The sequence below is a fragment of the Eptesicus fuscus genome, chromosome 18, assembly GCF_027574615.1.
Source record: "Eptesicus fuscus isolate TK198812 chromosome 18, DD_ASM_mEF_20220401, whole genome shotgun sequence".
Taxonomy (NCBI): Eukaryota; Metazoa; Chordata; class Mammalia; order Chiroptera; family Vespertilionidae; genus Eptesicus; species Eptesicus fuscus.
The window spans coordinates 38,158,559-38,177,523 of NC_072490.1; the positions used below are offsets into that span (position 1 = coordinate 38,158,559).

At 46.0% G+C, this 18,965-nt stretch overlaps 1 protein-coding gene across 1 annotated transcript in view; it reads right to left on the minus strand.

Moving 5' to 3' along the window:
• The window catches only part of LMCD1 (LIM and cysteine rich domains 1), a 58,392-nt gene extending 41,148 nt beyond the window's left edge, over positions 1 to 17,244 (minus strand). Inside the window, exon 1 of the mRNA XM_054729484.1 lies at positions 16,891 to 17,244. Within this exon, the coding sequence (XP_054585459.1) occupies positions 16,891 to 16,932 (42 nt within the window). The 5' untranslated portion in view covers positions 16,933 to 17,244. The remainder of the gene's footprint in view (positions 1 to 16,890) is intronic.
• Positions 17,245 to 18,965: the final 1,721 nt, after the last annotated feature.

An 18,965-nucleotide genomic window follows, 5' to 3' on the forward strand; every position in this document is an offset into this window, starting at 1 on the left:
GGTGCATTAGAAGCTGATGCCTGCAGAGGGGGTGGAAGAAACAAAGAACCACCCTGGTTTCTAGGATTATAGGCTAACCCTTCTCTTCCCCCCTCAATGGCTCCCCTTTCCCTTCCAAGGTTCTAGCACTGGCTCTTGTCTTCTCTTCATTTTCAATGTGCTCTTCTCTTATGTGTGAATCTACTCAAATGGCTTAAACTATTCCCTCCAGCTCTCAGCTTTATCTCCAGGGGTGTTTTCAGCTTCTAAAATGTCTTCATGTACACTGAGTGGCCAGATTATTATGATATCTGAACGCATAATAATCTGGCCACTCAGTATATATATATTCATGCACCGGGCCTCTAAAAATATATATATATTTTTTATATATATTTTTATATTTTTATATATATTTTTAGAGGCCCAGTGCATGAATTTGTGCATGGGTGGGATCCGGCAAGCCTGGCCAGGGGGAGGGGACATGGGTGGTTGGCCGGCCTGCCTGCTGGTCGAACTCCTGGCCAAGGGGACAATTTGCATAGTAGCCTTTTATTATATAGGATATACACTGAGTGGCCAGATTATTATGCATTCAGAGATCATAATAATCTGGCCACTCAGTGTATAGACCAATGGAACTGCCAACTCACCTTCTTTGCCCCTCAAACCCAATGGTTCTCCCACGTTTATGGTATCCCTGCCCATGTAGTCACCTGGACCTGTGGTCTGAATGCCAGTCAGCTGCTCACGGCAAGTAGACTTGGAAAGAAAGCTCCTCTGTTTGGGCAGAACCAGGCTTTTCCTCATCAAGGGGCCCGTTTCTAGTTTGTGTCCTCCCTTCCGTGATGTACCCCAGAAGGTAGATGTTCCCCGATGGGGAGTGCCAGTTTCTGAACTTTCTGGAAGGTGCCTCACTAGAGAAAATCAGACTTCTTTAGAGAAACTCAGAATGTGGCAACCGCAGGCTTTCCATGAAACAGAATCTATACGAGCACCAGGACATTGTGAAAGCCAGGCCAACCCATGAGAGTCATTAAGTTCTGCAGACTTTCCGTGGCATTTCTGGTCTTGGCGCATTGCTCTGGAATATCCCTTTATCCACGCCCGCCCTTCAAAGGATTTGCTGGCAGAGGGTGAGGGAGAACTGTTGGCCTTGGAGCTGAGGAGCTGAACCTGAGTCCTGGCTACTTTTTTCACTGCCTGTGTGACCCTGACGAGCAGTTTCTGCATCTGAAACTCTTATGTTCTCATCTTTAAAATGGATCACAATCCCTACGGGCTTCATGGGGTTGTTCTGAGAATCAACTGTGATGATGTACATGAGATGCTCTGAAAACTGTAAAGTGCTGTAGAGAGTACCAACATGAGATATTTAAGGGACTCATGTTCCTCCTTCCTTAGTTTTGTCCTCAATATACCGTCTGTGTGGTATCTTAACTTATATTTCTTCTTTAAACAAATCATTTCTTAAAAACTTATTTCTTGAAATCTTTATTCCCAAAATGTATAAAAATGGATGGTAACCATAAAAATACAGTAAATATGAAACAGCATTATTAAATTCTTGCTAATACTGTTGCTCTCTAAACGCTCTGAGCCTGAGGCCCACTCTCCATCTGTTGAACATGGAGTTGGGTAAGTGTCCGAGGCTTTAGAGACACTTTAGCCCCAGGTGGAGGCTGTCTCCTTGACATAATCTGAAGGAGGAGGAACTGGAGAGGGAGGAAGATGCTCATGGGGTTCAATTTGTGGATGCATGCCTGTGTACCAACTGAATTCATCGTATGACCAGCATGCTCACGGCCCATCCTTCTGGAACCCTGCTGTGTGAACATGCTGGGTAGAGATGGGAAAGGTACAGAGGGAAGAGTGTGTAGATGTGGGTTGGATTCCCTACGTTTAATGCACATCCATCACACTAGTTATATCATCATGGCAATTGACTTAGTCCCTAAATCTTATTTCTGAATCTTTGTTTACTCATCTGTAAAATGGGGTTGGTGGGAACATTAGGAAAGAACTATATAGAACTATGTAGAACAATGCTTGCACGTGGCCCATGCTTCATAAGTGCAGCTTCTAGGCCTAGTATAAGAGCAAGTCTTCTATTTTTGCCCCAAGGGCGGAACGTGGTTGATGTTTCTGGTGCTTTGGTTCTGACGAGTATGGAATAATTCGCAAAACTAAGGAGAAAGTGTGGGGCTATTTCTCTACTAGCAAAGTAAAGAGCAGAAGTAAAGTGATTAATTGAACCATTATGATTTTTAAAACATGGGAAAAATGTCAACCAAGAAAGCAATTTCCCCCCAGCAAAACTTAGCATGGGCTGTCACCCACTGTTTCCAGTCAGCTCGGTGTCAAGGGCTTGGCTAAAATTACAAAGCCCAGAGGTGTTGATATTAAGCGTTTTTAGAAAAGGGAGTGCCAATTCTCAGTCTTCAGGATAAGAAGAAATATGATGGGCCCAGCGCCTTCTCAGAATTTCTTACACTTCAAAGAGCATGTACTTGGCAAAGATTCCACCACTTTCCTGAGTTTGGTCAACGGAGCTGAGTAAAGGCAAAACTCTTAAAATGCACACAGATGGAACTTTTCCACTGGCCCTATTTGGGTATAAATATTCATCAAGGACTAGAAACTTAAAGGAGATATGGGTCTGAGCGATGAGTGGTTTGGACCCGATTTCAGCCAGTGTTCAGTCGCCTCGCTGACTCTGGCCTCTCAGGAGGGCCAACTCTCCTGAGGCGGGGCTGCTGTTGTCTCGAGATCCGAGCCAACCGCCTCCCAGACCAGGCAAACCATTGGAGTTTGTTCTCAAGAGACTCCCAGCCAGAAACAGGGGGGCTCGGGTTCAGATGAAGGTTCAAGTTAGTTGTCTGAAGGAAGGAAACACGTCAAAGGCTTGGCTCATCCTCCATCCTAAAGTCAATCTTTTTGTAGACAAACTGGAAGGAGGATCATAAACTTGGAACCAGACATTAGAAGTTCATGGTCTGGTTTGGAATCGTGCCTTCCCCAACCCTCTCAGGTTCATTTCCTGTCCATCTCAAGATCCTTCCTAAACCTAAACAACAGCACCAAGGAAAGTCCTTCCCTCTCCCCTCACCCCACTCCTGATCTTGGTCCACGAGTCAGGTTTTAGATTAAGTGCCACGTGTGGGGCAACTGGAAGCGGCCAATGGTCTCACCTGCTCTACTCCATGTCTTTCTCGTATCCTCTGGCCTCACGTTCTCTCTCCCCCTTTCTAGCCCTGCAGGATGCCTCCCCTCTGTCAGGATGGAGAACCGAGTTGCTCTTACTTCTTTGATCCCTTTCCTTCTCTCTCCTGTATCCTTCATTCTATTTCCTTTTCTATCCAGTGCCATTGTTGAACCCTTACTGTATGCCAGGCTTTCTGGGGGCACACCAAGGGGAATAAGGTATGGTCCCGGAGTCAAGGACTTATAAATGGAGAATTTAGGCACCAATAGGATATTAAGGTATAGGAGTTAAGCAGGCAAGGCTGAGTGTACATGTTCCAGGGCCATTCAAACCGTTCATTCAGTAAGGGAGTAAATCCACACCAGGAGTTCGGGGGACTGACGGCTTCATGGAGGAGGGGACTGGGTGATGGGGCAGGTTTTTGTCCCATAGAGAAGAAGGCCTTTCAGCATGCATGTGAGGAAGAAAACATATGGTCAGGGAACGAGTGGCCAATCAGTGTGGGGGAGGCAGAATGTTGTAGTGAGAGGTGAAGCTGAAAAGGGACCCATCACACAGAAACTTCAGTTCCAAACGAAGGTCAATGGAAACATTCAAAAGAATCCCTAGGACTGTGGTCAGCAAACTGTGGCTCGCGAGCCACATGCGGCTCTTTGGCCCCTTGAGTGTGGCTCTTCCAGAAAATACCACGGCCTGGGCGAGTCTATTTTGAAGAAGTGGCATTAGAAGAAGTTTAAGTTTAAAAAATTAGACTCTCAAAAGAAATTTCAATCATTGTACTGTTGATATTTGGCTCTGTTGACTAATGAGTTTGCCGACCACTGCCCTAGGAGCAGGTCCCTGAGACAAAGCTGTCCATTCACATGCTTGCTCCATGGGCTGCAGCAAGAGCCCAGCCCTCAGTGCCTTGTCCCCACACCCTTCTGCTGTTCGGATACATAACACTTTCCAATTATTTATCATTGTCCTTTTTACTTTCTAACAGTATTTCAAGGAAAATTTACATGTAGTGAAAATTCACACATCTCAAGTATTCACTTGAGTACATGGATATTCTCTGTGGCTACCATCCAGATGAACACACAGCACACTTCCTGTGCCCCAGAAAGTTCCCTCATGCCCCTTTCTAGTCAATAACAGCCTCTTACAAAGGCACCCGCTCTTCTGACTCCGATCACTGTGGATTGGTTTTGCCTGGTTTTGAAGATCACATAAATGGAAGACCACAGTAGGTGGGCTTTTGTGACTCACTTCTGTCAAACATACTTAAGATTGCCCTTATTGTTGCAAATACTAGATATTTTTTATGACTAATTAGTTTTCTGTTGTATAAATATAAAATCATTTGTTTATTCATTTTTCTATTGATGGAGGTTTGAATTATTTCCATTGTTTGGCTATTATGAATAAAACCACTCCAAATACTCTTCTCCAAACTTTTTTCTGTGGACAGAAGTAACGATCCTTTGTCTTGGCTATATACCTAGAAGTGAAACTGCTGGATTATAGGGTAGGTATACGTTTAACTTTATTGGAAGCTACCAGTTTCCAAAGTGATTGTGCCATTTTACATTCTCCCTGGCAATGTATGAGTTCCAGTTGCTCCACATCTTTGTCAACACTTGCTATTGTCATTATTTAATTTTACCATTCAGCTGGGAACATAATGCTATCTTATTGTCCTTTTAATTTGTATTTTTCTGATGAATAAGGTTTGGTATCTTTTCCTACACTTATTAATCATTTAGACATCTTTCTTTGTGACATACTTTTTCAGTAAGTCATCCTTTATATTTTTAAAAATTATATTGTCTTGCCCTGGCCAGGTGGCTCAGTTGGTTGGAGCATTCATCCCATAAATCAAAAAGGTTGTGCGTTCAATCCCTGGTTGGGGTGTGTATGGGAGGAAACCAATTGATATTTCTCTCTCACATTGATATTTCTCTCTCTCTCCCCCCTCCCTAAAAATAAATAAAAAAATAACCTCAGATGAGGATTTAAAAATTGGGTTGACTTTTAAAAATTATTGATTTATAGGAGTTATTTACACATTCTGGATACAATCCTTTGTCAGATATATATGTATTGTGAACATTTTCTCTCTGTGGATTGTCTTTCACTTTCTTAGATGTATTTTTAAATGAGAGTTAATTTTAATGGCCAGCTTTCATATTTATTTATTGAGCACTCCCTTCAGATGAAAAAGTCACAAGGATATAAAACTTAGATTGCTCTCTTTCTGTTCTAGCATTCCATATAGTAAGTAATAAGCTATGGCAACTTTGCAAATAATTTAAAAAACTTTTAAAAGATATTTTCTTTATTTACCAAGGTTTTCATCTTTTCCTCCATAGCCTTCTCTGATTTCATATTACTCTTTCCTCCTTTTTATGAATTAGGCACCTTGCATGTGGAACAGTGCTAATTTTTCATGAGTATTTACGACTTGGGTTTGGAGTACTTCTCTTAGTGCTTTAAAATTTCCTATTCCTTTGTCTTGGCACATTTTTCCACTGTAAAGACTCTCCTAAGAAACCGGATAGTTGGTGGTGTGGGAGTGGCCTTGCCCACTGGGTAAAGAAGGAAGGAGAGGGAAGACCTTGCCCAGATGGAGGAGGTACACAGAAGTGATGCTGAACAGAAACTGGCCATTCAACTTGAACTAAGGAAATAGAGAACTAATGGTGAGAAGTTGGAGGGAGGGAGGGAAGGAGGTAGAGGGAGTGAAGAGAGAGGGGGGTGCGGATTTTAGCTCAAATTAAAAAAAAGCTACCTAATAATTAGAGGGATTAAGAAAAAACAGATCTCTTTAGGAGGAATAAATGCTCACCAATGGTATTCTTACAGCATTTAGCTTCCCAGTTCATCTCACGTTTAAGGTATTGGATGGGGTACGTGGACAAAAATAGAGTTTTTAAGTCTTTCTGGACTTGAAAGTACTATGACACCCGAAATTCTAATCCTCGCTCTTCTACTAACAAGCTCTCTGACCTAACCTGCCAGATCTGTTTCCTTATCTGTTAAACAAGGAAGCTGACCTCAAGAATCGCCAAAGCCCACTGCACCTGTTGAAAATTAATTCTAATTGCTGAAAAATACAGTATAAGAATTCTTCCAATAGGAATGATTATTTCCCTTGTGATGGCCCCAGTCTGGGCTGGGTCCCAGGAAAGGTACAGCGTGGGTAACAGTAGATGCTCTAATTAGTGTGAATCTTCTTACAGCGCGTTCTCCCCGCGGGCTGCTAGGGCCTGTTGGCTGTGTAAGGCAGACATGCGGAGACACAGCTTTTCCATCCAAACCTGCCTCTTCTTCAGGTCCTTGCAGACACAGGGAGGATTCCCATAATGTCCTTTTCTAGTTAATTAGCAGGGAATCATCCGGGATCTCCCTTTCTCTATTTAATATACCACATGCAACTGACAGAAATCAAGAACAATCCCCCCAGTGGCATTTTAACATCCAAACCATGTGTTGTTCATTCTGATGCATCATCTGCTCTACAACAGGACAAGCAGGAACCCACGTTACAGACCCGCCAGAAATCGGAAATCGGAGCAGTGCAAAGGGCATTGTTTTGCTGCAGGATTCTGGATCTTGTCTATCAAGTTCCCCTGTTTCAAAGGCTGATTTTCTTCCTCTCAGTTCACCGAAGAATCCTACTTGGGATTTGTTCCTCTAATAATCATTTAAATGGCCTCAGAGTTTACAGGTGAAGACACTTTGAAGTGTTTTCATGTTTTTACACATGCAGTGCGCTAAATCTCCTAGGTGTGTGTGTGTGTGTGTGTTTTGTTCCTTGTTCTATCTATCTATCTATCTATCTATCTATCTATCTATCTATCTATCTAATTTGTCTATTCTCAGTTATCTTCTGATATAACATGACTCTACATCTTCCTGCAAGAAATTCAGGGGCTGCGCTTGTTGGCACTCCACTGCTGGGCTTAGTGGAGCCTCCAGCCGCTGCCATAAGAAGTGTTCTGCAGGCCAGCTTGGCAGGCCCTGCCATCCCACCACTCCAAAGGCTGTTGGTTGAGAGGCAAGAGGAGCAAGTTCTCAGATGGAAAAATCATAGATGCACATCATGGAAGGATACAGGGGAATGCGTTTCTCCACAGTGTAAGATGGATGATACCCCTCAAATTTAGAAGTTAAATAGGATGGAAAACACTGGTGTCAGACTTGGAAGGCATGAAACTGGACTGTGACCCGATCCTAATAGCTCATCCATCCTTGTCTTTCAACACTTGGCTCACATGTCGCCTTTTGGGTAAGCTTTCCCTGACAGCGCCAGGTAAATTGAGTACCTCCTCTTCTGATCTCTGAGTCCCATGTTTGTATCTCTGATCAAGGGCTTTAGATACCGGTATCATCTTGGATGGCTAAACTGGCTGTTCCTTTCCTTTTACTTCTCCACTTCCCAGCTCAGTCCCTGGCATATAATGGCATATGTGTTTGCAGAAGGTAAATTTTTAAAGTTTGTAAAATCAGAGGTAGGTAGTAAGTTTCATCAGAATGTTTTGGCCCTGGCCAGGTAGCTCAGTTGGTTACGGCATTGTCCCGATACTCCAAGGTTTCGGGTTTGATCTCCAGTCAGGGCACATACTGATACAAGAATCAAGTAAGGAATGCATAAATAAGTGGAACAATAAATTGACGTCTCTCTCTTTTCCCACCTCTCCCTCCCTTCCTCTCTCTCCCTAAAATCAATAAATAGAATAAAAAACATCAAAACAATGTTTTTATTCTCTTTACCACCTCATTCATTAGTTCTTTTAATAGTGATAACTCATGTTTAACACACATTCATTATTTGTCAAGTTTTGTATTAAGAACTAAATAGATTATTGGTGTGAGGAAAACTTTTAGGCCCATTTCATTGATGAAGAAATTGAGGCTCAGACCTAATGTGACTTGTCCAAGGTAACAGGAAACATGTGGCAGAGCTGGGATTGAAACCCAGTTTTTCTACTTCAAGTACTTCAGATCTCAATCCACTATAGTTGTGCATGTGTGTGTTTATATATGTATATATGTGCATGTAAAGCTTTATTTCAATGGAGGTCTTAATATAGTTGGGTTCTTTTGACTAACATGAAAGCATTCCTTCCCAGAACAATGTGTTAAATGCATATAATATAATATGTAGGATGACAAACATTTATAAAATCAAATTTAATAACATTTGTGCCTTTATTAAATTAATTAGCAGCTGATGTAATTACTACTGTTTCAGAATGGGACCAGTAGAAGTGGTATTTGGGTATCTCCAACTGCTGGAATAGGTTACGAAAATACCAGATTTCCATTGGTGTCAAGGACACAGGGCCGGCATCTAGCTATCTTTTTCTAATGTGAATGTCATATACAATAGTTTTATTTGATTTTAAAAAAAGGCGCCAGGTCTTTGTCTTCATTCATAATTGAAGAAAATGCTAAATTTCACTTTGATTTTGGGCATATAAAGATGCATTATTCTGCTTCATTTACATTCTGGGTACCCTCAATTCTATCCACAGATCCCTTCTTTTTTTAAAAAAAATGTTTTTATTGATTTCAGCGAGGAAGGGAGAGGGAGAGAGAGATAGAAACATCAATGATGAGAGAGAATCATTGATTGGCTGCCTCCCGCATGCCCCCCACTGGGGATTGAGCCCTCAACCTGGGCATGTGCCCTCGACTGGAATTGAACCTGGGACCCCTCAGTCTGCAGGCCACCGCTCTATCCATTGAGCCAAACCAGCCAGGGCCCACAGATCCCTTTTTTAACATCACCTCTATCCATTAACAAGATAAAAAAAAAAATCTCTCTTCCTGGCTTCATCTAAAAATAAGAAGCCCCAAGTGCTGACCCCTCCCCATATGAGGGCCAGACCATCTTAACAAGGACACTGAAGACCACAGGGCCAGGGCTGGGGAGGGGAGCACAGATGGTGGCAGGCAGGTGGGTGGCTCTGCTCTAGGACGAGGGCAGGGCTGGGTTCCACTTTCCCTTCACCCCTTCCAGCCAGCAGATGAACCAGGTCAGTCACCTCAGTGCTCAGCCTCAGCATCAGCCCTGGAAATGCCACTTAGTCATGCAGCCCAAATAGATGCTGTCTCCTTAGGGCAGGTTTATTATGGGGTATTAGTCAGCCAAGAGCCTTTTCCCTATGCTCCTGCCCTTTGGTGCCCCTGACATCAACACCACGAAGGACAGAGCCTCTGAAGACATAGACCGAGCACAGACAACTTGTCTACCGCCATAGATCAGGAAGGAGGCGGAAGTGGCCACGGGTTACTAGTGGTACCTAAGAGCTGCCAGTGGTGGTCAGTCCCCCTTGCCTCAGACTTCTCTCCACTCAGTGCTCTGTTTAAGGTCAACAACTGGGAAAAGAATTATCATGCTCATTCCACTGTTACACTGTTGAGATGAGCAGGGTTGGGATGTGGCTCAGATGTGTGCAGTGCTGGGAAATCTGAGGGCGCATATCAAAGGAAAAGAAAAAGGGGTGTGTGTGTGTGTGTGTGGTGGTGGAGGTTGAGGGACATAAAGAATCATAGAACCGCGGCATTATGTGGCCTTTCTCCCATCTTTGAGAAATGAATTTCATCAGACTCAAGTCTGCATGGCTGAGAACAAAGCTTTCTTAGTCATTGTCTTGTATTCAGCACTCAGCACAGCACTTGACACATAATAAGCACTGAATAAATATTTTCTAAATGAAGAAATGAGTGGCTGTTACCCTGACTTATAAGTAAGACAGCCAAGGCGTGGTGAGGGTACGAAGTGCCTGTGTGAGGTCACACATCCGAGGCCAATGACGGGTTGCCTCTCCGGGGACGGCGTAGCAACCAGACCCGCAGGGCAAATTGTTGTCATTGTCATGGTTTTGCATATGATGAGGCCTGAGTATATTTATGGCTGGGTCTAAGTTTAGCTACAAAGAGAAGGTCCTGCAATCTGATAGCTTAGAAGCCACGTGTGACGTAGGTAAGCTGGACTAGCTCTTCCACGTTCCAGCACTTAACTACCTCGGGGATTTCTGCACGGTGCTCATGATGGGGATACCGGCAACAGCAGGAGGGATATATTTTGAGCACTTACTATGCATCTAGGCACTGTACCTGCTTTATCTCACTAACTATTGTTTACAGGTAGGATTACTACTAACTCTTCTTTCTCCAGTGAGGAACCAGAGGTCCAGAAAAGAAAAGCGACTTGGCAAAGGTTGCAGACCTGGCAAACGGCAGAACACGAGTCACATCTAGATGCTATGCTTGCAAAGGTCATGTGATTGACCACTCCCTCTAAGTGGCCTCTAAACCTTGTGGCCAAAGCTAAGTTCATAGCCAAAATGTTCACTTGACCTTCTGAGGATGTCAAGTGGAAATCACAGGATTCTGAGCATGGAAGTGAAGGAACATAGAAGATACCCTTTTCTCCTTTATTCATCAGAGATGCTGTGAGTCAATGCACCTCTCAGTTACTATCACATGTAAAATTTGGATACACCATTTCTCTCCCCCATATCCCATCTGCAACATTAAGGAACTGACCAAGCAGATCATTAGATTTGGCTCAGCTCTTTCATATAGCGACTCATTTGCATTTTCTCCAAAGACAGATGTCACAAAGAAGCCCGTATTTTAAAACAGGAGGAAGGAAAGAAAAACAATCCATAAAGAAATCACGTGGATTTGAAATAGCAACCGTGGGCTGGACCCCGGTGTTGCTTTGTCCTTCGAGAGCGAGTTGCCAAATGGAGCCTTTCGTTCCTGCCCCCTCAGCAATCGCATTTCCTTTTAAAGCATGTCCCGGTGGGGGCCTGCACCATGTTTTGCTTGGTCCTGATTCACGTGCTAGGGGTAGAGCATGAGTCAGCCTGACCAGGCATGGATACACAAGCTTATCCCTAGGCTGGAGTTTCCTGGAAGCTCTGGGCCTGGGATCTCTGCGAGTTTTTTTTTTTCTTTCTTTTTTTCTTTTTGTCAAGTGTTCCTGCTTCTTTAGTGATTCAGGAGTACATTATATGATGCCTTAGATCATCTCCCTGCCAGCCTACAACTCCTCCCTAGAGAATTCTACAAGGCTTCTAGAAAACGAGGAAGCAGGAGAAATCTAGAAGCCCTTGCTCTGTACCTGGAAAATGGCTTTGACGTGGTGTGGGTGGTAGTATACACCTGGTGGTGACCTGGCGGTATCCGAGAGGTACAGATGCCTAGTGACATATGGCAAATGCTGGGTGGTTCCTGAATCTGACTGTCACTGTGTAGGAAGGCCTTCATCTCCGTGAAGCTCATGGCAATGATCGTAGTCCCTCTCCACCAGACCTCTGCTTTTTATTTCTTCTTGGAGTGGAAAGAGCTTAAGTTTCAGAATCAGAGAAGAATGGGTTTGTGTTCTTAACCTGCCATCTTCTGATCTTAGGCAAATGATTTAAACCAGGGGTCCTCCAACTTTTTAAACAGGGGGCCAGTTCACTGTCCCTCAGACCGTTGGAGGGCCGAACTATAGTTTAAAAAAAAACTATGAACAAATTCCTATGCACACTGCACATACCTTATTTTGAAGTAAAAAAACAAAACGGCAGAAACACCTGCATGTGGCCCGCGGGCCGTAGTTTGAGGACGCCTGATTTAAACCCTTAGTCTTAATTTACTCACGTTTGAGAAGGTCATTGATCGTTTCGCATGGTAGTCCTGAAGGCTAAATGGAACGAGACGTGAGAGAATGTCAACAGCCCTGTGTGCATTCAAGAAATGGCTTTCCTTCCTCCCTTTTGCCTTCCCTCAAACTTGTCTGCCCTAACAGAGAACAGACGAATCAGTCTCCCCGCAGAGTCCTGAAGGGGCAAGAGCCAAATCAATGGTAAAAGTAAGACCACAAATGTAAAAGTGTTTGCTTCTTATATGAAAGAGCAGACAATGAGCCAAAGAGTTGATCTGTGAGTTTTACAAGGCTTTGCAGTTGCATTATTGTTTCTGTTTTTCTGTAGATCTGTGCCATTGATATATAAGAAGCTCTGAGATGGGTTCGAGACACCCCACGGTTCCACGTGAAGTTAAGGAAATGGCATGAACTTGAGGGGCTCCTGTAGAAGTGCCTGACATCTGGTGAGATCCCCTGACATCTGGTGAGATCATGGCAGCTGCCAGCCAAATAAAAGCAGGGGATGGGGGAAGGTTGGGAGGAGGTATTTCCAGACAAAGGCACTTAAAAAGCAACTGTCTCTTCTTCTGGGTGTCCTGAAAAGCTGCTCCACAATTCTGCTTTCAGTGAAACAGTTTTAGGCCTACTTTTCCGTAATCATTTGTTATTTGGGAGATAGCCTGGTAGACAGGAAAGGCCAACGTACTAGAAGGTTCTCATGCAAGGTCTGCCACTTCATGGAAAAGTGGCCTGTCCAACGTCACCCAGTGCCTACAAGCCTACAGTTATTATAACGATTCATCCCCTTGCCCCAGAACTTTCCTTATAATAAACATTTAAACCACGTTGGATGAACACTCGAGATATGAGAACTCCCAAGGTCTGTACTTAACAAGACAGATTTTCACTTTATTTTACACACGCTATTTTGAGTAAGCAACTTGGAAAGAAAGAATGAGTCCCTTTTTAAAGTCAAATCCAATACCTCTTCTGAGGGTGACTCTAGTCCTCACCTGCTCCTTGCCTTATCCTCACCGCAAGTGGCAGAGTAGGGGTGAAAAAGAAAGACACATGAGCCTGTCCCTCCTTCCTGGTCCCCGGCCTTTGCTGAATCCAACCTATTCCTTTTCTCCCTCATCACCTTTGGTCAGTTCATGTGGAGAGATTTAAACTATAGGACCTTCAGAGGGGAACAGGTAAGTCACCTTCCCACTGTCCTACTTGTAGAAGGCCTTGGAGCGGAGATGCTTAGATTAAAGCCTAGAGATGCTGTGTGATTAAGCCTTTCCCTGCCTCCCTTCACCACAGGTGGCAGATGCATAGGCGAAAGCCAATCAGCAGCCCCCAACCCTACATATTCAGACACATCTGCACAATATGACAAGCACCTGCAATTTACAAACTAAAGGCTTCAGCATCTGTTTGGGGGCATTGTTTAAGAAGGTCTTAGATAATTTATTTTGTTTTCCTTTTCTTTCTTCCTTTTTTTTTTTTTTTAACTAAGGCTCTCTTTGGGGCCAAGTTGCTCATACACCTATGGGCATGTCTCCAATGCTGTGGCTATTAAGGTCTTTAAGTGACAGCTTAATATATTTCTAAGATTGAGGGAGCCAACGACAATTCTCGAGGAGCCGTGTTTACGTTGGATCTGCTCACCCAGGCGACATGCCAGCAGTTTTGCACGTTGCAGGAACTGGAGGTGAAAGCAGGAAGGGCTGAGTACAGAGGGGAGGAGAAAGCTGAAGGACAGGAAAGCCAAGAGGGATAGGATGTGGACAGGGTGGAGGGAGACGCCCAGCTGGAATTGCGCTCAGAAGAACCATCATTGAATGCTCCCCTGACATTGGGCTGAGGGGTGAAAAATAGAACCTTTTGGAGCCAGTCCATTGGCACACCCTCAGTCAACAGCGAGCATGCTCTTAGGTCTCTTTGTCCTAGTCCTTTCGGAATTCCTGCAAGTTCCTTGGCAGCCGAGGGGCCTGTATACTCGCAAAGCCCAATGAGCTTTAGCACAGGTTCTCAGCGACCTCAGATAAGAAGCAAGATCCCTCTGGACCTCAGAGTGTCCTTATCTAAAAAAGTGAAAAGAGTTCCATGTTCCATGTATCTGCTGGGCTAGAATGAAGGTCAGATCATTGGTTCTTGTCCTAGCTCATCAAGGCAGAGCAATGGGCTTTGGTTCAGCCGAATGAAAATTAGTTGCTCTGGACACTTATTAAAAAAAAAAAGTGTGTCCTTCATTCACCCAAAGACTCCTTTCAGCATTCACACACCCATGGAAATATACCACCGCCAGTGACAATAATAATGGCTGACTCTATTTAAGAGCTCATGTGCTAAGTCCCTTTATACATATCATCTCATTTAATAACCACAATCCTCTTGGGAAGTAGATGCTGCTACTGTCTCCCCAATTTTCAGCAGAGGGCACAGACCCAGAAGCTAATTAGCTTTCCCAAGAGCACACAGCTAGTAAGTGGCAGAGCAGGGATTTGAACCCAGATCTGGTTACATGAATACCAGTACCCCAAATTCTTAAATACACTTAATAAACAACAGAAGAACAAATCCACAATAAGGGTTGATTCCACCAAGAGAAATGGCATGTGGCCTTCAAGGCCCCTTGTTACCAAGCGGTGCTGGCTATTCCGTCATTCTCAGGGAATGCTGTGTTACAAGACCTCTCTTCCCCAGCAGGAAAACAACTCAAGAGCATCCATCCAGTGGGAACACTGGACTTGGCAAGAGGAGACGAGGTAGGGAGCTGTTTCTAAGCTCTGTCACTAACTGTTTGTGACCCATGGTGGGTCCCTCGGTCTGTCTAGGGTTGGTCAGATGACCTCTAAGACTACTCCAGTTGTTATGTGTTTTATGTTCTCTCCTGAAGACCTTTTTATGACTTTCCAGCTTCCGGGGGGGGGGGCGGTATTGGGGGGTGTAGGGCAGTAGAGACAGCTTATATGCCATTTAAAATCATTTCTCATTTTGCAAATAGGTCCCTTGAAGCTCTAAGAGTCTATGAAATCATTCTGAGATGCCTACATGTGATTGTGCACTCCGATGCCAAATGTTATAACACCCCCCGCTTGTTGCAGTTTTAACAAGTAAATATGCAGTGGAAGCTTTTCAGCATGCCCTGGATATGACACAGGATTCGCTCAGCAAACAGAGCTTCTCCCCCAACCCCTCCCCTTGACTCTTTGAGTTGAAGACATTGGTTAAGCTACAAAGTGGCGATCTTCCTACTGATTGTCACAGGCCCAAGAGGTAAAAAATATCTGCCCTTTCATCTCTACCCACCACATTCTTTCTCTAAGCCTGTAACTGGATCTAAATGAAAAATAAACCCTTTGCAGGCCGAGGAAGTTGACGCCAGAGGGGACGAGAAGGAGAACATGTCCCACCTCTAACCTAGATAATCACAGTCTCCGATGCAAAGAAAAAGAAAAGCAAGACAGGGAATGTAGTCCAGAATATATATCGTAAGAACTTGTTCAGTGACAGATGGTTACTAGACTTGCCGCGGAGATCCATCATAGGGTACATACAGGGTTGGGCAAAGGTAGGTTTACAGTTGTTCATATGGAAAATAATAATTAATAATACAAGAACAAACGGTTTCACAGACCCACAACTGTAAAGTGGGTCGAAAGTGTGGTGAGAATTCCATGGAAGGAGAGAGGACTTGATTCTGCAAACAGTCCGGCAAATGCAAGGGGGCACGGTGCATTCCAGAGAAAGGCCCGGATGAGGGCTGACCGGGTGTAGACGTTCCGAAGGGCCTGCTGGACTCCGTGGGGGAGTTGCCGCAGGTCAGCGGTGCAGGGGCACAGCTATAAATCAGATGCATGAATACTGCGCCTCTAAGTGGCTGGGCTTGCATTTTAATTTTGATTCTGACATAATTTCCTTTTTTTTTCCCTTCTCATTCTACCCCGCAGGTCATGGCAGCAGATGTCCAAGGAGGACTTTGCCCTGCAAGACCAAGTCCCCTGAAATCTGAGTTTTAAAAATAACCGATTTGGAACTTCTTGGAGCACCTCTCTATTTAGTACAGAGGATACTGCCCCGTTCATGAATCCCTCAATAAAGCCAGTTAGGTCTTTTTAAAAAGGGGGTGGCGGAGGGAGAGACAGCCTTAGGAGATTAACCTGTACCGTGCCATCACTGTTCCTGTGCTGGTGGGTGGGGTGGGGACCATCATCCCGGCACTGGAAACGGGCAGAGGGGCTCCGAAAAGTGACTGTCCATACGGTGCAGCTAAGAAGAGGCAGGGCCAGGGTTTCAGTGTTGTCTTTCCTTATTCCCTGCCGCCTGCTGGGACCAATCTGTCTGGCCCCGGGGCCTCCGTTTCTCCCTGGGCCGAGGATGTCTGCTCCCTTCCAGCTCCTGTCCTGTAAGCCTCCGGCCCGTGCCCTCTCCCCACAGCTTTCAGGTAAGTAACTGGCGGGTGTTGGAGCTGCGGGCCCAGCCGCAGGCCCCTCCTGCAGTAATTCACCCATGACCTTCTGGGCTCCTGGCCAGCCCTTCTTGAAAGGGAAACGTGCAGACCTCGGGGACAAATTAGTTCCCGTGTGCTGGAACCGCTGCCACTGCCAACATCACCAACTGAAAAGCCGTGTGGAAGACACAGAGCACCAGGGTGGCAGCGAAAGGGGGAATTCCTCGTGAGTAAACAGTACAAGCCAGTCCCGCGCCCCCCAACCTTCACCCCAATGGCTAGAGGGGGAACGGAGAGGGAGAGGTAGGGTTCCCCCTCCCCCTACAGACCATTGGATTACCATGTAAAAAGAGGTTCTCACCTTCTTTAAATTTTAATTAGCATTACCAAAGAACTAAGACTCCTTGCAAACACTTTACACCAGGGCTTTTGGTGGTGGTAGTCTGTTTGTTTTTATTCCTGAAGGGATGCCTATTAGTTTAAACAAGTATTCCCAACTATTCTGTTTTCTGTGAAGTCTTGGAATTTAGTGAGTTTCCTTCTTGCTTCCAGCTAAGTCTCCAGGAACGCCTGGGAGAGGGAAACGGGAGAAGGAAACGTCTGGGTAAGTACAGACATATCGCAGCTCACCTTGTGGACTCCCGGGTTGAGGTCCTTGGCCACCTTCGCCATCCTCTCTGGGCTGGGGAAGCAGCGCCTGGCTTCTCAGGCGGAGGCGCGAGGGCGCTCAGCCGGCACAGCGCTGGCTGAATGGCCAAGTTCGCGGGCCCAGGCGGAGCTCTGCGCGCAGCGGGGCGCGGCGGGCCCTTTAATTGGAGAGCGGGACTCCCTCTAAAACCTCGCCAGCCAATCCGCGCGGGCGCTCGCACTGGGCCGGCCAATCCCAGCGCGCAGCTTCCCCCCTCCCTCTGGGCGGCCAGGGCTGGGCTGGAGGCTGCCGCCGAGCTGGGGCTGCCCCTGATGTCAGTGCAGCGGCCCCTGCCAGCCCCGGCGGCTCGCGTCCGTCCCGGGAGCGGCAGGAACCCGTCCCCACGCCCTTCTCCTTTAAAGGACAACGGGCAGAGGGAGGGGCGGGCCGCCGGACGCGATTCATTCAGGTCAAAAGGGAGGGTGATCAAACAGGAAGGCGGAGATATTTTTAGTGAGTTGGGTCCAAAAATAAATGCTGAGCTATGTTCCCCTCCCACCCCTTCTGCCTGATCGTCCTCGGAGGGGTACAGCCGAGGGGAGGGCAGGTGGTTTGCAGCGGCATCGCCTTGGCTGGCTCCCTTTCCCCAAACCTGGGCCAATTCTCCAATCCCCAGAGAGGAGGTGAGCGTACCAGCGAGTCATGCGTATTTTAACTTGATGTTTGTAAAATATGAATCTGCCTCTCCTAACTTGCTCTGGTGTAAATCCTCCTGCTTCCGCGGGAAGAGAAGACCATCCTGATTTTATGAATGCCGAGATGTCCATCTTCACTCCCATCAGCGTGTTTTCTTACTGTGTCCTTGCGGTCCTCCCATTACCACGAGGACGATCGATCGCTCCCATTTGACAGGTGGAGAAATATGATCGGAGAGGGTACCTGGTCTGAAGTGGAACTCTCCAGCAAGGCTTTAACCCGGGACCCAGAGGGAGAACTCACCTGGGGAGAAGGGGCACAGGATTACAAACCATAATTCAGGACATTCGTGCTGCAGCATCTAACAACAACTCCTGTAAGACAGCACTGGCCAGGCTCCCCTCTATGCCCTGTTGTCTGCCTGTAAGTCCACATTCCTCTGTCGAGCCAGTTCCAGGGACCTGGGCTCCCACACGCATTTTCCCTGCCAGGACAGAGGACTACACACTAGCCCCATCTCACTCTGGGGAGAAAACTGCTCTTTCTGTGGGTTCCCATACTGTAACCCACATTGGCAGTGCTAGAAACCAGGCTCAAGTGGCTAAAATAAAACCCGGCTGCAGAGGGGCTGAAGGGTGTTGTTGTTTCAAAGCACACCACATGGGATTGATTTGGGGGTGCAGGGGGAGCTGCAGTGCAGGCCACACCCTAGGACCTTCTTCTTGGAGGCCCTTTCCTTCTTAAAGCCTTTTGGTTCTTAACACATCATCAGCTCCAGCAACCACAAGCCTTGACTAGTGATCCCAAATGGTGATCCCACGCTCCTGGAAAAGGCTTTCTGTTGGTGACTCCCTTTTTGCAAGACCCGGGGTGGCCTTGTTCTTCTTTCATGGATTTCTGCTGTCGTTGGTGTTTGTCTTGCTTGCTTCCCAGCTATAGCTCCAACCACAACATGTAATAGATGTTCAGAACACGTGTTGAATGAACGGAAGCTGGAGTCTGGTTTTTAATCCGCAGTGAGCAGGCAACGTGGACTAGGGAGAGAGGGTGCAATGCTACCCCTGGCCTGGCTTGCCCAAACTTCCATGGTGGGCTGCATGTTAAACCGGTGTGTAAATAAAGCAGTCCATCGCCAACAGAAGCCTGGCGGAGAGAGGTTTCCACGAGAACAGGCCTTTCAGTAGCAAATGCTAGGAACAACAGGGCCGCACTGAGCTATCCTGCCCGAAGGCCTTCTGTTTCAGCGCCAGGAGAAGAACAAAGGCAAGCCTTGTCCCGTGCAAGCTGGCAGACACCTTCCAGCGCTGCATTTCCCACTCCCCTCCCAGGCACCTTCTTGCCCCATCTTGAGAGATCATTGTTCCGTGGAATAATTCTGATG